Source organism: Cydia pomonella, chromosome 15 (assembly GCF_033807575.1).
Source record: "Cydia pomonella isolate Wapato2018A chromosome 15, ilCydPomo1, whole genome shotgun sequence".
NCBI classification, from domain to species: domain Eukaryota; kingdom Metazoa; phylum Arthropoda; class Insecta; order Lepidoptera; family Tortricidae; genus Cydia; species Cydia pomonella.
Window position 1 is genome coordinate 18532258 of NC_084717.1, and position 17722 is coordinate 18549979.

Sequence of the window (17722 nt, forward strand, 5' to 3'; positions counted from 1 at the left end):
GCGGTAACTCTGATGGTCAATAGTTGACGTTTGACAATTGAGTGATCGTAAAAATGCTTCAAGAGGGCTTTCTTTGCCTTATGTACTTACTTTGCCCTAGATGGCGCAAGTAGCCCTTAGATATTTTCATTGAAATATATCTCGTATCAAAATAAGATCAAACCCATAACAAGTAGTTAAATCCGAATCAGGCCCGGGCGTAGTTTCCACCTGTCACAAAGTTGCAGGCACATGATTCCCCATATCCTTAGAGGAAAGGGGACGGCCGCTTCTCCATACACACGTAGTCTCCATTTTCCTTTCTGGATATTGACATTATGGAAAATAATTTTACATAATTTGACGTATATTAACCATAGCTATCCAGAGAGGAAAATGAGGACTACGTTTGTATGAAAAGGCCGTCCACTTTCGTTTTAACTTCACGAAGTAAAGAAGACAAGTTAAGACAGATAGATCTCCATATGAGGCCGAAGGGTCAGACGTGACGTGTTGAAAAGGATTCGACATGATCCTTAGCGATCGCAGCATGGATTACTTTGGGCAAAATAAATTTGAAAGCAATCGAAAGTGAGAGATCGCTAGCGCGTTTTAATCAAAATGATCTGGAATTTTTTTTTTGTCGAATTTTAAGAGTTATAGTTAGTTTTGTGACTAAAACTAGTTTACATTACATTTTTATTTACTTAAAATAATACAAAACAGCTTCATGCAGCTTAATGTTGTTAAAATTGTATTCTTTTATTCAATTCATGTTAGTTATAAGATGTTTTGAAAAGATGTGTCCCGCCGAGTTTCTTGCCGGCCCCATATCGCGATACCCTCCTACAATTTAGGAGGGAGTTAAAACTTGTCAGGTCAGAGGTGTAGGGTTGGAGCCGGCGTAGCTTTATTTGACGATCATAAGCGCATTGTAATATATGCCTACTTGGAAAATAAACTATCTTTATCTAACCTTCAATCAGTCCGTAGCTGACCACAATAACTTCTTACTAAGCGTCTTAGTTAAACGATAGACCTATGTATATACTTGCTGCGAGCATCATGGGCAAATTCGCAACGGGGAAAGCGGTGAGCGGTTTATTTGTAAATTGTATAATTTTTTTGCTGTAATCGTGAGTTTTTAATTGTTATTTGATAGTAAAACCATCTTTAAATAGTTATTGAGAGTATTTAAATAATTATTAGACAAACCATTTTATTTAACTATTAAGGGGCACAACATTTACGTACATAATTGCTAATTATTCCGATTTAACTTGTCATTTACATACATACATACATATAATCACGCCTATTTCCCGAAGGGGTAGGCAGAGACCACGGATTTCCACTTGCTACGATCCTTTTGTCATTTAAAACAGCGTAAATCTAACAAATAAATAAATAATTATCTTAGACAAACGTCCCACTTTCCTGTAACCACCGCCTTTAAAGTCGTTCTATGTCTTTAATGTTACGTCCTTAATGTCTTTATTATCGCAAATTAACAATTAAGATTCTGCCGGTCAAGTGCGAGCGTGGGTTGGAATTTAATCAGCAAACTTACTGTGTCCTAAATTGTACTTAGACCAGACTAAATTTTAGTTATCAAATACCTTTAAAATGAGAGACCAAATTACCTGGTCAATCTCAGTGTCGTTGCTTAATTGCTAACTCTATTAAGGATCATTGACACACGCAAGGTTCAGAGGTATCACAACCGCTAATCTAGAAAGGCATATGCTTTAAATCCTATTTATATTTGGCCTTTTAGAGACATGAGCACGTTAATATACGAACAAGAATCAGCAGATTAGATGAGGTTGCATGTTATTTGTTGCGTGACAAAAATTATTAAATTAAGTAGGAAAATTTCTTAATCACGCTATATTTTAGCTTTTCGTAGCATGTAATTCGATTTCTAGGTAATGTACCTCCTAATCTAACGTACAGTCAGCTGCAGAGAGAGGTGAGCCCCCTGTATAGACTGATTGTATGCAGGTCACCTCTCTCTGCATCTGACTGTACATATTATGAAATCGGATTGTGTCTGGTATAAAACCTATAAGCAGCTTAAAAAATATGAAGACATCCAAATGAATATCTAATAAAAGATCAAGATAAAAGTTCTTCATGACAGCTATACCTAACCTGAGGAGGATAGTCTACTTATCGACAGACAGTCTCATACATAACAGACGAGGGATCATAGAAGTGGAAAGTTGCGACGCCTGCAGGGCGAGATTACAGAGGAAGTCTTCAAGTCGTTCAGGATTCCTAGCAGTACCTGAGAAGGGCTGCCGTACGATTGGTGGGTCGTAGAACTAGGCGACAGTGGCAGCTGCAGGTCAAGCTTGCTAAGAGACTCGAATTTGTCCGTGCTCTAGGATCCCTGACGCCAGTAGGGAGGATAAGCTTAAACTAACGGCGGGCCCGCAATGGCGGAGAGTGGTTCATGACAAACTGAAGTGGAAGGCGCTATAGGAGACATTTGCCTTGGCACACTGAGTTTTTAAGAGATATGTTTTTGTCTCTTACCCATGATAAGGGTTTATAGAAATAATCTAGGGCTTGCGATTGCAGGACGGTTGGCGGGTTGTAGAAGACGACAGATAACTTGAAGCGAAGCCTCGGAGTCACTCGTTCTCAATGTTTTTACCTGAGGAGGGTGGCTGCACGACAGTCGGCGGCTCGTAGAAGTGGGCGCGCTCGTCGGGTGACAACGAAGCCTGCAGGGCCAGGTTGCCGCGGAGCGACTCGAAGAAGTTCTCCATATCGTTCAGGATACCTGAGGAAAGTTTATCATGAAATAAAACTAGTCGCGTATTAATTTTAAATACATTCCGACGTTTTGAACCTTTTGCAGCATTCGTAAAGCTTATCAATCAATCTCTCGTTAGTGATTGAAGTAGAGTATATATAATACTTTGGAAACAAGGATCACCATCAGTAGGCCTAAGACTTAGCGCCGGAATTTTGGACATGATGTCTCGATTTCAATTCCAGCGTTGGGTACAATCTTAATAGCATATTTTTAGTAATGTCACCTTTACCAATTTGGAAATATCAAGCAGGCAGAAAATAATGTAGGTAGTATAAGTCATAGAGAAAAGTAAGTTAATTCCTATTTCTCTATTATCTATCTATTCAAAGCAAGAATAAAAAAAATCTAAACTTTTATAGTGAATTTGGTAGATAACTGGCGTACTCGTGAATTTCGTGATATAACAACGGCATAGAGATGAAATGGCGGAGCCGGCAGATGACCGAACGAGATGATCCTATGGAACTTTCAGTAGGAGTAGCAGAGAAAGCGCTATGATCGTTTGTCGTTGTCACAGATTCATTTTTTTATTCCTCGGCGTAAATTTTAGTACGGCTTATGGTGGGCAACAAATAACCCAACCAAATTACGCAGGTTATTTTTGGTATGTTGTCAGGAATGTTAAAACATGTTTTATGCCTATTCTTAGGGCAAACACAGATTTATATCTCGTTAAAACTAAGTCGATAGGTAAACGAAAATCGAAAAATAACCACGACAAAACTCGTCAAAGTTCAAAACACTTGTAACACCAACAGAAACCTGAACAGACTGTAGCATTTTAGGGTTGTGCCAAAAATAAACAATACTTACTTACTTACTTAATGGCGCAGCGACTGAAAATGAGTCTTGGCCTCCGACACGAGTACACGCCAGTTGTCTCGATCCTGTGCGATCTCCCACCAGTTATCGGCTTGGAGATCGCGCAAGTCCGCTTCAACAGCACCGCCCCAACGATACCTGGGACGTCCGATAGGCCTCCGCCCTGCCGGGCGTCCCAAGTATAAGGTAGGTACGTAGGTAAGAATAAACAATAGGATTAAAGAAAAAACTTATGAATAATTCTAAGCGTGTTGTTATGGTCTTTAACCCTTTGACCACCAAAGACGCCAACTGACGCTCGCGCCTGCAGGCCAATATCAACCTTTTTATACTACGTCGGTGACAAATAAGCATACGGCCCGCCTGATGGTAAGCAGTCTCCGTAGCCTATGTACGCCTGTAACTCTAGAGCCAGAGCTGTAACCTTAGTGCACTCCGACAAGGTTCACGGTGACGAAGCATCGAGCAGGATAGGCATAGCTTTTAAAAAGCCAAAAAGGTACACGAAGCATAATTTAAGATCATTTATAGTTTTTTTCACCACACCATCTGGTAAAAAAGTAGGACATTTTTACACAAATCGTCTATGCCCCACAGTAAGCTTATTAAGGCTTGTGTTGTGGGTACTCAGACAACGATATATTAGAAATACCCAAGTCTCAGGAACAAATATCCCTTCCCTCAAAAAAGACCCTTTTGACTGTTCAAAAACTGATGAGAAAGTTGCATTTTATCCACATGTGCGGCAAAGTAATATAAGGCTACTTTTGATGCCGATTGTACCATAATGAATGTTTGGTTTAAATCTCATAAAATCATGGCACCTGTTGTAAAAATTCAGAATTTTTATTAAAATCTCTGAAGGGACAACCCTTGGTTATTTTCCTCTGATGTTTACATCTGATGTAAACAATAATTAGAATTTATTTACTTTGGATTAACCCTTCTGGGGTAGCTAATTTTAGGCGCTGCAAACTGGTTATTTTTACAATTACTGGACGGTTGACTCTTTCATTCACATAGAAGCTTGTACAGTCAGCGTCAAATACTTCGTAGCAGTCAAAGTGGCCAAATAGTTCGGTACACCATACTAAATATATGGTGTACCGAACTATTTGGCTACTTTGACTGCTACGAAGTATTTGACGCTGACTGTACTCGTATGCCATACTCTGTACCCAATCCTTGTTATGCGAAGTACTTTATGGCCTGCGTTAAAATGTTTGAGCTTTGTACGCACACGTCACGCAAGCGGTGTGCCGTCTCTCATAGGGATCTGTATATTACAACGCACACGTGCACGTCTACGCACACGCTTCCGGTATGCACAGGCCTCAAACTTGGCACCGAAGGCCTAATGAGAAAATCGAAAAAAGAAATCGATAATTATCGATGTAGTTCGACGTTCGCGTTAGGACGTCAGGGCCTACCGCGAACCACGTTCGACGTGTTATCTTCCTGCCACACTTACGTACGAATTTACAAGTGCGACAGAGAGGCAACACTTCCAACGTGGTTAGCGGTAGGCCCTCTGATGCCTAAATAGGATACTTAACATTGACCAGTAAATTAAGAGTTATAATTACATATTGTATGTCCGTTAGTCTATAAAATATTGATTATAATAAAATGATATTTGATTTGATAACAGTAAATAATGAGCGGGCTCCTGTACTGTCCTCTACAATTCACGCATAACATAAAAACAATTAGACAAACGACTAAAAATAAAAGGCACATTATTTGAAATAAATAGGTCCACATTGATTTCCTTTTCTGTATCTAACAACTCATTTGTTTCGTATGATTTTTCAAAGGTATAAAAATAATGATACCCTTTACGAAAACTTATTCCGCATTTTAGCTGCCTTGGGACTTCCCGGTTTCAATAAGCCAAGATAAGACACGTCCCAGCGGGCACGAGAGACAACCCTAAAGGTACCATGATTATCTCATTTTTATGTTTTCTCTAGCAATGGGAATTCAGGTGAAACAGGTATTATTTATAGTAACATATATTTTTGCCACATTTTAACCTTTCGGAATTTAGCTTTCGTGCCCGTGATGCCAAGAACCAATTTAATATAAAACTAATGTTATGCGCTTTGAATGATAACTTAAGGTGGTTCGATTTACATACAGAAAACAATAGCGCTTTATTAAGTCATTACATTCTATTACCTACTACATAAATATGTGCGCATCTAGATAGATGCGCAAACAAATATTGGTTTGCGTTAAATTGGTAGAAAAACTTTGTTTTATACAGAAATTACGCAAAAACACGTTATATTTTTTATCAATGTACCTAACACCAAAATAACTGTAACATTAAAAAAAATGAGTGATTTCTGTATAAAACAAAGTTTTTATTAAATGCAATTGTTTTTTGTATGCAGCGGCGGAAGCCACGTGGCAAATGGCACGGTCCCCGCGCACCAACACATTTCTATATCTTCCTCTCTATCGCACAAATATGGAAGAATTATAGAGAGAAAGATTCGTCGCAAGCCCTCAGGTTTGCAAAAAACACCATACTTAAAATTGCCCATTAAACGATTTTACTTTTTAGTTTTTCTTTAATAAAATATACTAGACTCTAGTAACTAGTGGAACGATATTTTTTTGACGTTTTTTTATATGATGCTTAAATACATAATTTCCTTGCATGTCTAAAAAAACACTACATATGCCTTTGTGGGAATAGCAATTCGTGGATTCGTTTCATTGTCGGACTCAGTTTCTTTTCGTCCGACAAAATTAAAGCAATCCAAAATTAAAGCAATTGATAGAATTTGCCAAAGGCCCCGCGCTGACTTAATCCGGCACTGTTTGTATGGAAATCGAACCGGTTGTGAAGTATGCTAATCAAAGGTAGAACTACAGAAACCACAAATACAATATACATAGAGGCATTGCTGCAGATAAATGCCATGATTTACGACTATAGCCGGAGAAAAGTTGACCTCACTATTACAACTAAACAGCCACTAGACTCAAAGTTAATTATTGAAAACTAAGCGTTCCTACAGCACCTACAATTTTCAAAATGTATGTAATTGTAGAGTACGACGTATGGTCTACGCGTTGTTCACTCGTCGTACACTAAACTCGGTGCCTAGCCAAGGTGACAATCGCTTGCGCTACGACAACGAGACGCTTTGTCTCTCTATCAGTCTTCCATATTAGTGCGACAGTGACGGTTGCGTTTCGTTCGCTACGGAGCGTAAACGATTGACATGTTGGCTACGCACCCTGAATCGAAAGTGAGTTGAGTTGGTGCCGCAGTGGTGTGGAATGTGCAATTGATTGGGCGAAGTACGTTCAGCTGCAGGTTAAGGCTAGTCGACTGTGTTAGTAATTTAGTCGAGTGGCGAGTCTTTGTGACTTCGCATGCCTAAAGGGTCTGTGCTGCACGTGGAACATAAGGACCTTTTAGGCATGCAAAGTCACAAATACTCGATACTCGACTAAATTACTAACGTAGTCCAAAATAGCCTTCAGTTCAGGCTGTAGCAGTTCATCAAAAACATCACAAAATTCGCGGCGCGTCTATATTATGTTTCTGGCTGATGTTAGATAATTATTTCTGGGGCCCACTGATCAACAGTCCGCCGGACGGTATCGGCTTGTTAGTTAGAACAAAAAGTTGACTGTTCCGAACAACTGACAGGCCGATAGCGTCCTGCGGACTGTTAATCAGTGCCTCCCTTTAAAGGTTAACTACTAAGCTAAGCAGGAACTAACCAAAAACAAACACCAGTTACCGGCCATATTTTGCAGTAAAAATGTAGTCCGTTTCAAAGTTTTAATGTTAAATTTAAACGCTTGGCAAGTCTCGACCAACATCTAGCATCGCAAGCTTGTGAGCGGGAGTGTTTGGTTTGGCTTGCGTTCGCTTGCAAGAGCTTGTTGCCGATCCGGGCCAGTGTCGGTTTTCGAACACAGATCATGCGAACATGTTAACTGCCCGGAATACAATAACGTACTTTCAGGCGTGTACTACCCGTTCGATTGAAGTTAGCAGTTACATCCCGGCCCGCTTCCCTGCGCTACCCTTTCTGACGCTGTATCTACTCAGGTCGACAGTAAAAGTAATTGTACCTGTGGTATTATCATGTAACGGCTTGTAACGGTCGCTTTCTGCGAACTTGAAGCGAACGGACAGTAAATTGCCAAGTCCTTGTAGACGTTTGCCAAGTCTCGGTCAGCGTGTAAATGTAGCATAAGCCATGCAAGCCAGGGTTGACTCGTGCTTACCGACGCCCGCAAAAGGCGTGATGGCCTTACCGAGCCCCGGCGAGGGCTGCCGACGTGGCCGTCCGTTCAGTGACCGTGCATCCGTGTTCAGTGCCAGCGCTAAATGTGGAAAATAAATGGGTCAGCTACTTCACTACTATTCTAGGGAAGTTCTGGTTTATTCACCTAAGGTACCTGTATAAAAGAAGACCCGTTGAACCGACCCGAACTTGCAGGTTTGTCCGGTACTAACGAACATGGACGCAATATTTGAACACATTCACGCTTATAATAGTATGAATTTTCAAAAGTAGCCAAGCTTACGATCCGGGCCTTCTTTGGTGCAGGTACCTTAGTCACATAAAGCCATGCAGAAAGTGTAGGATGTGTTTCTTGCAATTGTTTCTTATTGTATACTTACAACGAAATACAGTACAGTAAATGACCAATAAATACAGTATAGTCGAAGAGATTTATGTACCATTTCGTACTTTAGCAAAGTGACCGTCAATATGATAGCTGTTAGAGATCTTATACAATTGTCATTGAGACGAGGTACGAAACGGTACCTACATATTTCATTTTATAAAAAAAACAGATTTAAGCTTTTTTTATTTAATACGCATTTTATACCATATTTATACCACAGTGTCAGACCGTTGTGCAGAGCAAATTGACGCTGACGCTTTATTCATAACAAGCTATGCAATACACGCCGGCTAGTCTGTTTTGGTGCAGGAATTGTTACAGTAGATAGGTTTATGTGCAGTCCAATAAACTATAACAAGAAGCTATGCAAGCGTTCGGTGCCGTCCGTATCCGGCTGTAGAAAAAGCTATCATACCTAGTAACAAACCGGCCAAATGGCGTGACGGCTTTACACGGGTTGCCGATGCGGAAGTACGGTGTTCAGTGCTATCCATAGGCAGCTGTAGGATAAGCTACCTAGCTTTTGCCGGCGTACATCAAGCTATGCTAATCATTGGCTTGGCGCTGTTTACCGACGCCGGAAAATGACGTGACAGCCTTGGAACTCTTTCCCACTGACGTCCATTTTTTTGCGGGTACAGGTCTCTGCAGGATCCCATTTTAGTACTATAAGTGCTAATATAGTATCCTTCACACGACCAATTTGTTTGCGGGATACTGCACGCATACAATTAAAACGGGATTCTGCAGAAAACCGTAGGTACAAAAAACTTGACGTCAGTGGGAAAGAGATCTTACTAAGGGCGGGTTGCCAGCACGGACGTCCGGTACAGTGTTATACGTACACAGCTGTAGGGCAAGCTACAAGCCATGCAAGTCCTTGTATCGGCGCTACTTGCTGACGCTGGCCAACGGCCTTACCGATGGGCTGCCGGGAGATGTCCGGTGTTCAGTGCTATACATACACAGCTGTAGGACAAGCTACAACAAACCATGCCGGGTGTGTCAGCTCTGCTTGAGGCGTATTGAGCTTATCGCGCTCGGGCTCATGGCGAAGACGTCCGACTTTCAGTGCATGCTATCCGCTGAGACAAGCAAAAACAGGCCATGCAAGCCAATGTCTCCGCGCTGCTTATCGACGTTGGTAAAAGGCAAGAAGGCTTTATCAAACGCTGACGCGAGCTGCCGCCGCGGAATTCCAGCGATCAGTGCTATCCAGTATCCATACTCAGTAGGCTTGGCACGAGCTAGTTGTATTAATTATAAAGAGACTGTCTGTCTTGCGCGCGAGATATTGTCGCGGTGTACTCGTGACAATCTTACAGGAGAAGCTACAACAAGCCATGCAAGCCATGCATGCATGCATGCATGGTCTCGGCGCTGCTTACCGACGCCGGTAAAAGGCGAGAAGGCCTTACCGAGCGCGGGCGCGGGCTGCCGGCGCGGACGTCCGGCGTTCAGTGCCGTCGCCACCGCCGACCGCTTAGTCGATGTGCCGCTGTGGAAGAAAAACAAAACATTAGTTAGGGGGTATTTGAAATCTCCGAGACTATTTTTTTTGGGACAACCTTACATAGAACCACCTTGGCCTAAACTAAGCAAAGCTTTTATTGTGGGGTGGGTACTAGGCGATGAAATATATACTTAAATACATAGTAAGTAAGTCACTCACTTAGGTGCGCAGGAGATATTAGGAGATATACGGACGGACTGACAGACGGATATGGTGAAACTATAAGGGTTTCTAGGTGACTACGAAACCCTCAAAAGCCAAGTCATTATTGAACAAGTTTTGTAAGGCCTAAAACACCGTTATTTGAAGTTTATTTATAAAACAATCACGCCTACACCACCTACGAGCTGCCTACAAGGAAGTTATTGTCTCCCAAAAATATCCGTCACTATAATAACAAACCCCCCGCGACTTAATAGCATTTTCATGCCTTTTAATATCAGTTTTATGTCATTAATATCTTCGTCAGGATCATGCATTAATGTGGCCGGTATTTCGGGATGCTAACCTCTCTTTAAACTGGATAGCACGAAAAAATAGACTATAAACAATTTCCATAATTATTTCACCGTCAAAAGTTTTCAGCCTGGGTTTTATTAAAACCAATAACTTGAGGTGGCGAAGGCCAAAAGGTCAAATAGTACATTTATAAGCTAGTTGTAAGCTAAATAGTTTCAACTAGAGAACAAATCAAATTAATTTATTCAATATTCTGATTTTAGAGAATAAGTAGCCGCACTACTATTTATAAATTATAACCTGAATGAAATAGATGTCACAATAGTATATTGTGCAATGAGGGGGGTAAGTGAAATTTTGGAAGCGAGTGTGTTAATTCCCGAGACAGAGAAATTGCTTTTGCGACGATATATTATTTTTTTCTAGAAAATTGACTACCCGCTTGTTAACCACGCTCTCCAAGATTTTTGAAAGAGATTCTAGAAGCGAAATAGATCTGTAGTTGGCAAAATTATTTTTGTCCCCGCTTTTGTACACCGGAGTCACAGCTGCGGCTTTCCATGCGTCGGGAAAAATGCCCTCTGCAAGACTCATGTTGCATATGAATGTGAGGGGCAGAACAATATGGTTTATTATTTTTCTCAAGAGTACGTTAGTTAAGCCATCAAGACCCGGTGCACTATCTGATTTAAGTTCGGCAATCATTTTTCAATTTCTGCTTCATCAGTTGCAGCCATATGGGAGTCGTTTTCGTAAAAAGTATTACCTGCACCAATTTTTGAGATAATATTGCCAAAAACGCTGGGCTCCCATAGGTCGCAACAGGATAAGCGCTTACATAGAGCTTTGTCTGAGAAACATACTAATTACCCTAAATCGTCACTATATTTGTTGTCTTCCCCATACTTGCGTTTCCAGAGCTGGTTGCCCCAGTCCTAGATGGAGGGTAAAAAATACACCCGGAGCGCTGGGCTAAACTAACCATAGTGGATCCTACAGGATGGACCTTAGGGCAGAGGAAGACCAAAACGGATACGGCGGGACGATGGCACACATATTCTAAAAATTGGCGGAAGTGTGAAACCTTGGAGAGAGGGGAAACCTTTACGCATCACAAAAAAAAAACCTTAAACCCTCACTATATACAGTGAGGGTTTAAGGTATTTTAAGGGGTTTTAAGGTAAGGACAACAGTGTCCTCGCCATACTTTCAATGACAGAGCTGGTCGACGCGGTCCTCGATGGAAGGTCCTCAGTCGAGGCGGTTGTGTCCGCTGAGCATGGGCCGCTCCAACAGTAGACGTAGCAGGTCCAGGTTCTGCACTTCCACGGATATTTACTCTCCTGGACTAATTCCAATAACTATAGGTACCCATAGTTTATCTCTAAGTTGGTAGATCAAATGGTAGTTGCTTTCGTAAATCTATTACCTGCATCAATTCTTGAAATAAAATTGCCAAAAATGCTGGGTCCCTTTAGGCTGCAACCTGAAAAGGACTTAGATTAGGAGCTTTGTCTGACAAATATATTCATACCTTAAACCCTCACTATATCTGTTGTCCTCCCCATACTTTCGATGCCAGAGCTGGTCGACGCGGTCCTCGATGGAGGGCCCGCGATCGAAGCGGTTGTGTCCGCTGAGCATGGGTCGCTCCATCAGCAGACGTAGCAGGTCCAGGTTCTGGATTTCCGCGGAGATTAACCCTGCTGAAGAGGTTATCAATGAGAGGATTGTATAAGCTATAGAAAACGAATCGCCTGATGGCAAGCGACACCGGTTTAAGCGTGAAGAGGTAACATATAGACAGACAGAGTTACCTTCGCATTTATTATAATTGGAAAAGCGCTAGTAGGGTTTGTGACACTTAAGACCATTGTGAGTTCGCTGTGATAATGAACCGAGGAAGTATTTTTTTTATATTTGACATTCTTTAAACTTATCGCGAGGTGTACAGCGTACAGTCACTAGTATTAATATATATTCGATGGGCCAATCCAGGGGTGACGCCAGGGCGGGGGGGGGGGGGGGGGGGGGGGGTAGCTGCCCCCAACGGCCTAGAGAGTGAAATTTGCTAATTATATGTATGCCTACTCCCGTTTAATGTACCTATAATACATAATATAGGTAGTTAGGTAGAGCACGTAAAATAACATTTAAATTTTGAATATGCTAGGGAATGAAGCGTGTAAGGTTAAACAGAAAATTATGTAATGGGTACACGAGTAGGTACAATATTTTTTCACATTTTTAATACTACTTATCTCAAAGCAAAAAATTCTACAAAAATCACATATTCTGAGGGCCCCTCTGCTTACTGACCAAATCCCTGTTGGATTTGTCTAACTGATGTTACGTTACGCGATTGCGTGATATCAACGTTTAAAAGCGTACAATTATTTTATTTTAATTAAATTACATAATATCCGCTGTGTAATTTGTGAGAACGGTTTTTAGTGTTTATATATTTATAACACGTCCCTGTCGTCCCTAGGGAACACTACCATTAATAAATTAACAAGGGTAAAGAGGCATTTGAATATCACGCCCATGGAAACTGTGCCATGGGTCAACCGACAGGTTATTGTGTTGAAAATATGACGATAATGAAGAACAACGACCTTCTAGCGTAGTGAGTAGTTACTAGTGGTATTGCCTACGAAGCAGGAAGTCCCGGGTTCGAATCCCGGCCAGGGCATTTATTTGTGTGCAAATCACAAATATTTGTACCTGTTATCTATGTATCTTAGTATTTATTTATCTATATAAGTATGTTTTTGGGGCTAGGTCGATATGTGTGAGATTGTGACCAAATATATATTTAGGGGGCGTCCATAAATTACGTGAGGTGTTTTTTTCAATTTTCTGACCCTCCCTCCCCCCTTGGTGAGATGTCGTGAGATTTTATTCAACCCCCTCCCCCGTCCCCCAATCTCACGTGAGATTTTTCAGAATGTGGGTTTATTACGTAAACGCGTTGGATTGTTTATTGTAAAAAGAAAAAACAATTTGGTTCGTGCTTTTATTTACGACTAGTTTAAGCATGTACATACAATTTGGATTAAATGGACCAAAATAGTATAATTTTTTTTTGTTTCAATCAGAGAATAAATTGCGTGATATTTGTCGAGACCCCCCCTCTCCCCAACGTGAGATTAGATGAGATTTGACTCGACCCCCTCCCCCCTTTAATCATCTCACGTAATTTATGGACGCCCCCTTATTTATTAAATGGAATTTAATCGCATAAACTTACATTTATTTATTAGTTGACGTTTTAAATAAATATGAGCGGCATTCAGAATTTTTTAAATATATTCACATATGCAAACATAAAATTTTAAGTTTAATCAAACGTTTTAAGAAAGTCTTTTGAAACTTAGGCATCCGATGATACAGTGTGTATTTTTTATAAAAGAAGGGTTACGATTTTGACCGGTATGTATGTATGGGTGGGTTTATGGTTATCTGTTCCCTCATAATTATATTTAGTAACTTTTCTTTGCTGGCAATTTTCAACGGCTTTACTAATTTAAGTCACAGTATAAAAGCTTCCATTTAGATTTTGACAACGATATTCGTTGAACGATATTTAAATCATTGTTTTCATAGGGCCCTAAACCAACATTTGTTCATTCTAAAGCTGTGAACATAAGCGTATCTGTGTATTCATTCACACTGTGAAGTCACATTGGGAGTCATATAGTGAGCAGACCGTTTAATACTAAGTATGTAGAAGCCGCATTCTTTAAAAATACCTTGACGATCGGTGTGGCCTAGTAGTTAGTGACCCTGCCTATGAAGCCGATGGGTCGGAATTCAAATCCTGGTAAGTTTATTCGTGTGATGAGCACGGATGTTTATTCCTAAGCAATGGATGCTTTCTTTTTAAGTAATTTATAAATTCTTATATATTATAAATACCGTTGTCTAAGTTCACAACACAAGCCATATTGAGCTTATTGTAGGATTTAGTCAATTTGTGCAATAATGCCCTATGTACCTATAATATATAAAAATATATATTATAATTGCGAAAGTGTATCTGCCTCTTACGCTTAAAACGCTGAACCAAATTAGTTGATATACTAATGATAGTTTGAGTCCTGGGGAAGGACATAGGATTTATGTCCAAAATCATCCCTTAAGTACGTGAAAAGGGAGGTGGGGTTGAGATAATTAATGCATTGCCTGATAACTGATGTAAGAATATGCGCAAATTGAATGATTGCCTTTACACTTTATCTAGGCGTTACAGTTGTCTCTCAAATAAGGGAGTGTGTATTGGGAATCAATAAAAAACAGATTGGATAAAATATACTCATACTCATAATCTTTATTGCATATCACATTGTATCTAAATCTATTACATAGAATTGTATACAATATGACACCCTGTACATATATACATACCTACATACATATAATCGCGCCTATTTCCCGGAGGGGTAGGCAGAGACCACGGATTTCCACGTGCTACGATCCTGACATACCTCTTTCGCTTCCTTCACTTTCATGACATTCCTCATACACGCTCGTCGGTTTAGGGTGCTCTTGACCTGGCCTTTCTGTAGGGCGCAGCAAACAGTTTATTCAAGAGGAGATCGAGTTTTTTGTACAAGATATAATATAATTATTATTTACAGTACATATGGTGCTACTTTATTATTATTATTATTTATTTGATACACTAGCAGCTCTTGGAGCTGATGCGTGTATATCGCAGCACTTGTGTTTATTTAGCACTTTTTAATGTTCTAAAATGTGTATCTAGTCTATTTTTGAAAGAGTTCACTGACGGTGCACTAACAACAGTTTCTGGTAGAGAGTTCCACACATTTACTACACGATTTGGCAAGAAGTGTTTCCTAGGGTTGCTAGCACATGGAGGTTTGACTAGTTTTTTAGAGTGTCCTCTTAACCTTACATTCTGGCTTGATATGTATAAGTCTTTAATATTTGGAACATTGTAGTGTCCAGACAAGACTTTGTATGTCTCAATAAGATCGCCTCGCTTCCTTCTGTCCTCCAATGTTGTAAGACCTAATTCCTGAAGCCGTTCTTCATATGTCTTGTCTTTCAGTGAAGCAACCATTTTAGTTGCTCTTCGCTGTACTTTTTCCAGCAAAGTGATGTCCTTTTTAAAGTAGGGGGACCATATCTGAAAAGCATACTCAAGTAAAGGACGGAGATATGACTTGTATATTCTAATAAATAGATCCTTAGTAATTACATGGAATGCTTTCCGGATCATATACAGCATAGAATTTGCTTTCTTGGTAATTTTGGTGATATGCGTGTCCCATTTTAAGTTATGTGAAATAGTGATGCCCAGGTCTCTTTGACTAGTTACTGCTTGTAGGGGAACAGAGTCAATGTGGTAATTTAGTTTTGGGTTTGTTTTTCCTAAATGTAGGACTGTGCACTTGTCAGCATTTAGTGATATGAGCCAGTCTTTAGTCCACTGAACTATGCGATCTAAATCACTTTGGATAATATTATGAGTTACCAATGGATTACCCATAACTTTGGTATCGTCAGCAAATATTGACAGTTCCGACTGTACTACACTCTTCAAATCCGTTATAAATATGCCAAACAGGATTGGTCCCAGCACTGATCCCTGAGGAACACCACTATAGACGTTGTGTTCATTTGATAGAGTTTCCCCTACTCTTACTTTAAATATCCTGTGGGTTAGAAAGTCCGATATCCATTCAAGGAGCTGACCACGAATCCCAAAGTGCTCCAATTTAGTAATTAGCCTTCGAATAGGTACGCGATCAAATGCCTTTTCGTAGTCTAAGTATATGACGTCCGTAGGCTGACGATTGTCCCAGTCCCGTGTCCACTTTATAGCACTAGTGTGAAAATTAGCATATTACGTTACTGTGTCGAACATTTAAAGGGCCATTTGTACTGTAAAACGTTGTACGATACATGTGCGAATAGGTAATTCGCAACTCTTGTCGATTTAAAACACTCCCTTCGGTCGTGTTTTAATTTATCGCCACTCGTTTTAAATTTCCTATTAATTGCAATTATTGGTCGTTAAAAAAAATATTTATTGTATAATAAGCTTTTTCCATGATGACCTTTAGTTTTTTAAAGAATTCATCGTCGGACTTCGTGTTATTTATTTCGTTACTGATTTTGTTGAATATTTTGATTGCCATAGACTTTTTGAATGTAGTTTTAGTTTTGAGGGGATAACCTGCACCAGCTTATTTTGAAACCTGCTGGCGTAACGTCGGGGTATATCTGAATGTTTGGTGTAAATATGAGGGTATTTTTTTACAAACTTACATGTTTCCAAAATGTAAATTGACGTTAAAGTAAGTATTTTTAGGTCGATGAAGTGCGTCTTACAGCTTTCCATAATATTTTTGTTAGCCAGGATTCAAACACATTTTTTTTGTAATACCTATAAATAGACTTTCCACATACCCAAATTACTAATTCCACGCAAACGAAGTCGTGGGTGGGTATTCAGTCTGGCAGATGAGTAACAATAATTAATATATGTTCTTTTAATAAGTAATAAATAAATTAAAAGAAAACTAGTATAAGGGAGTGTGTATTGGGATTAATTAAAAAGCAGATTTAATAAAATATACCCTAATTACGAATTCCACGCTAACGAAGTCGTGGGTGTGTCTGCAGTTTGGCAGATAAAGTAACAGTAATGAATGTAACTTCTATTTTTTATAATAAATAAATTAAAAAAGCTAGTATACAAATACACGAGGTAGGTAATTAAAAGTGTGTAAAAATTGCTCTGAAGCTATCTTATTCGTATGTAACAAATAGGCCCCCTATATATTTATTGATGACAATGTTTGTAACAACTAATTTCCCGAGGGCGAACCTGTTGCAACTTGTTACAAACGAAGTTAATTTTAACGGTGGTTTTAATGAAGCAAACTTGTTCCGGCTCGGATTTTGGATGGTTGCTTACTTACTTGCTTATTTGAACTTTGTAATATATTGTAAGTAAACATTTTATGTGAGTTTTAAATAGTTAAATATTAGGAGATAATCTTTCACAACTCGATCTAAGTCCCACATACAGTAAGCTCAATAAGGCGTGTGGCATACATAGAACATATCCATAACTCAGGAACTAATATCTAGAATCAGGAATAAACGCACAAATAAATGCCCTTACAAGGCTTCAAACCCAGGACCTCCTACTCCTGCTTCGTGAACAGGGTCTAGTATTATGTATGTTAGAATTTTTTTTAGAAAAAATAACAACTTCATGCAGTTTTTTTTTTCATCACACTTGCTTGAAAAAGATCTTATTTCATGGAGGTGTACTGAAGGACAAAGGCCTATTTTGTTCCCACGGAAGTTATGGATTGTGAAAAACAAAAGCTATAACTTTGACGGTTGACGACCTGTCTGGCCTAGTGGGTAGTGACCTGCCTATGAAGCCGATGGTCCCTGTTTCGAAT

At 39.7% G+C, this 17722-nt stretch overlaps 1 protein-coding gene across 3 annotated transcripts in view; it reads right to left on the reverse strand.

Moving 5' to 3' along the window:
- Positions 1-17722, reverse strand: part of LOC133525551 (uncharacterized) — a 74540-nt gene that overhangs the window by 14419 nt on the left and 42399 nt on the right. For 2 of the 3 annotated variants that reach the window (XM_061861847.1, XM_061861845.1), the window contains exons 2-4: positions 11803-11974; positions 9715-9794; positions 2642-2770 (exon numbers count right to left, since the gene is read on the reverse strand). In XM_061861847.1, coding sequence (XP_061717831.1) covers positions 2642-2770; positions 9715-9794; positions 11803-11974 — 381 coding nt within the window. The remainder of the gene's footprint in view (positions 1-2641; positions 2771-9714; positions 9795-11802; positions 11975-17722) is intronic. The other variant, XM_061861846.1, reaches the window with a different exon arrangement.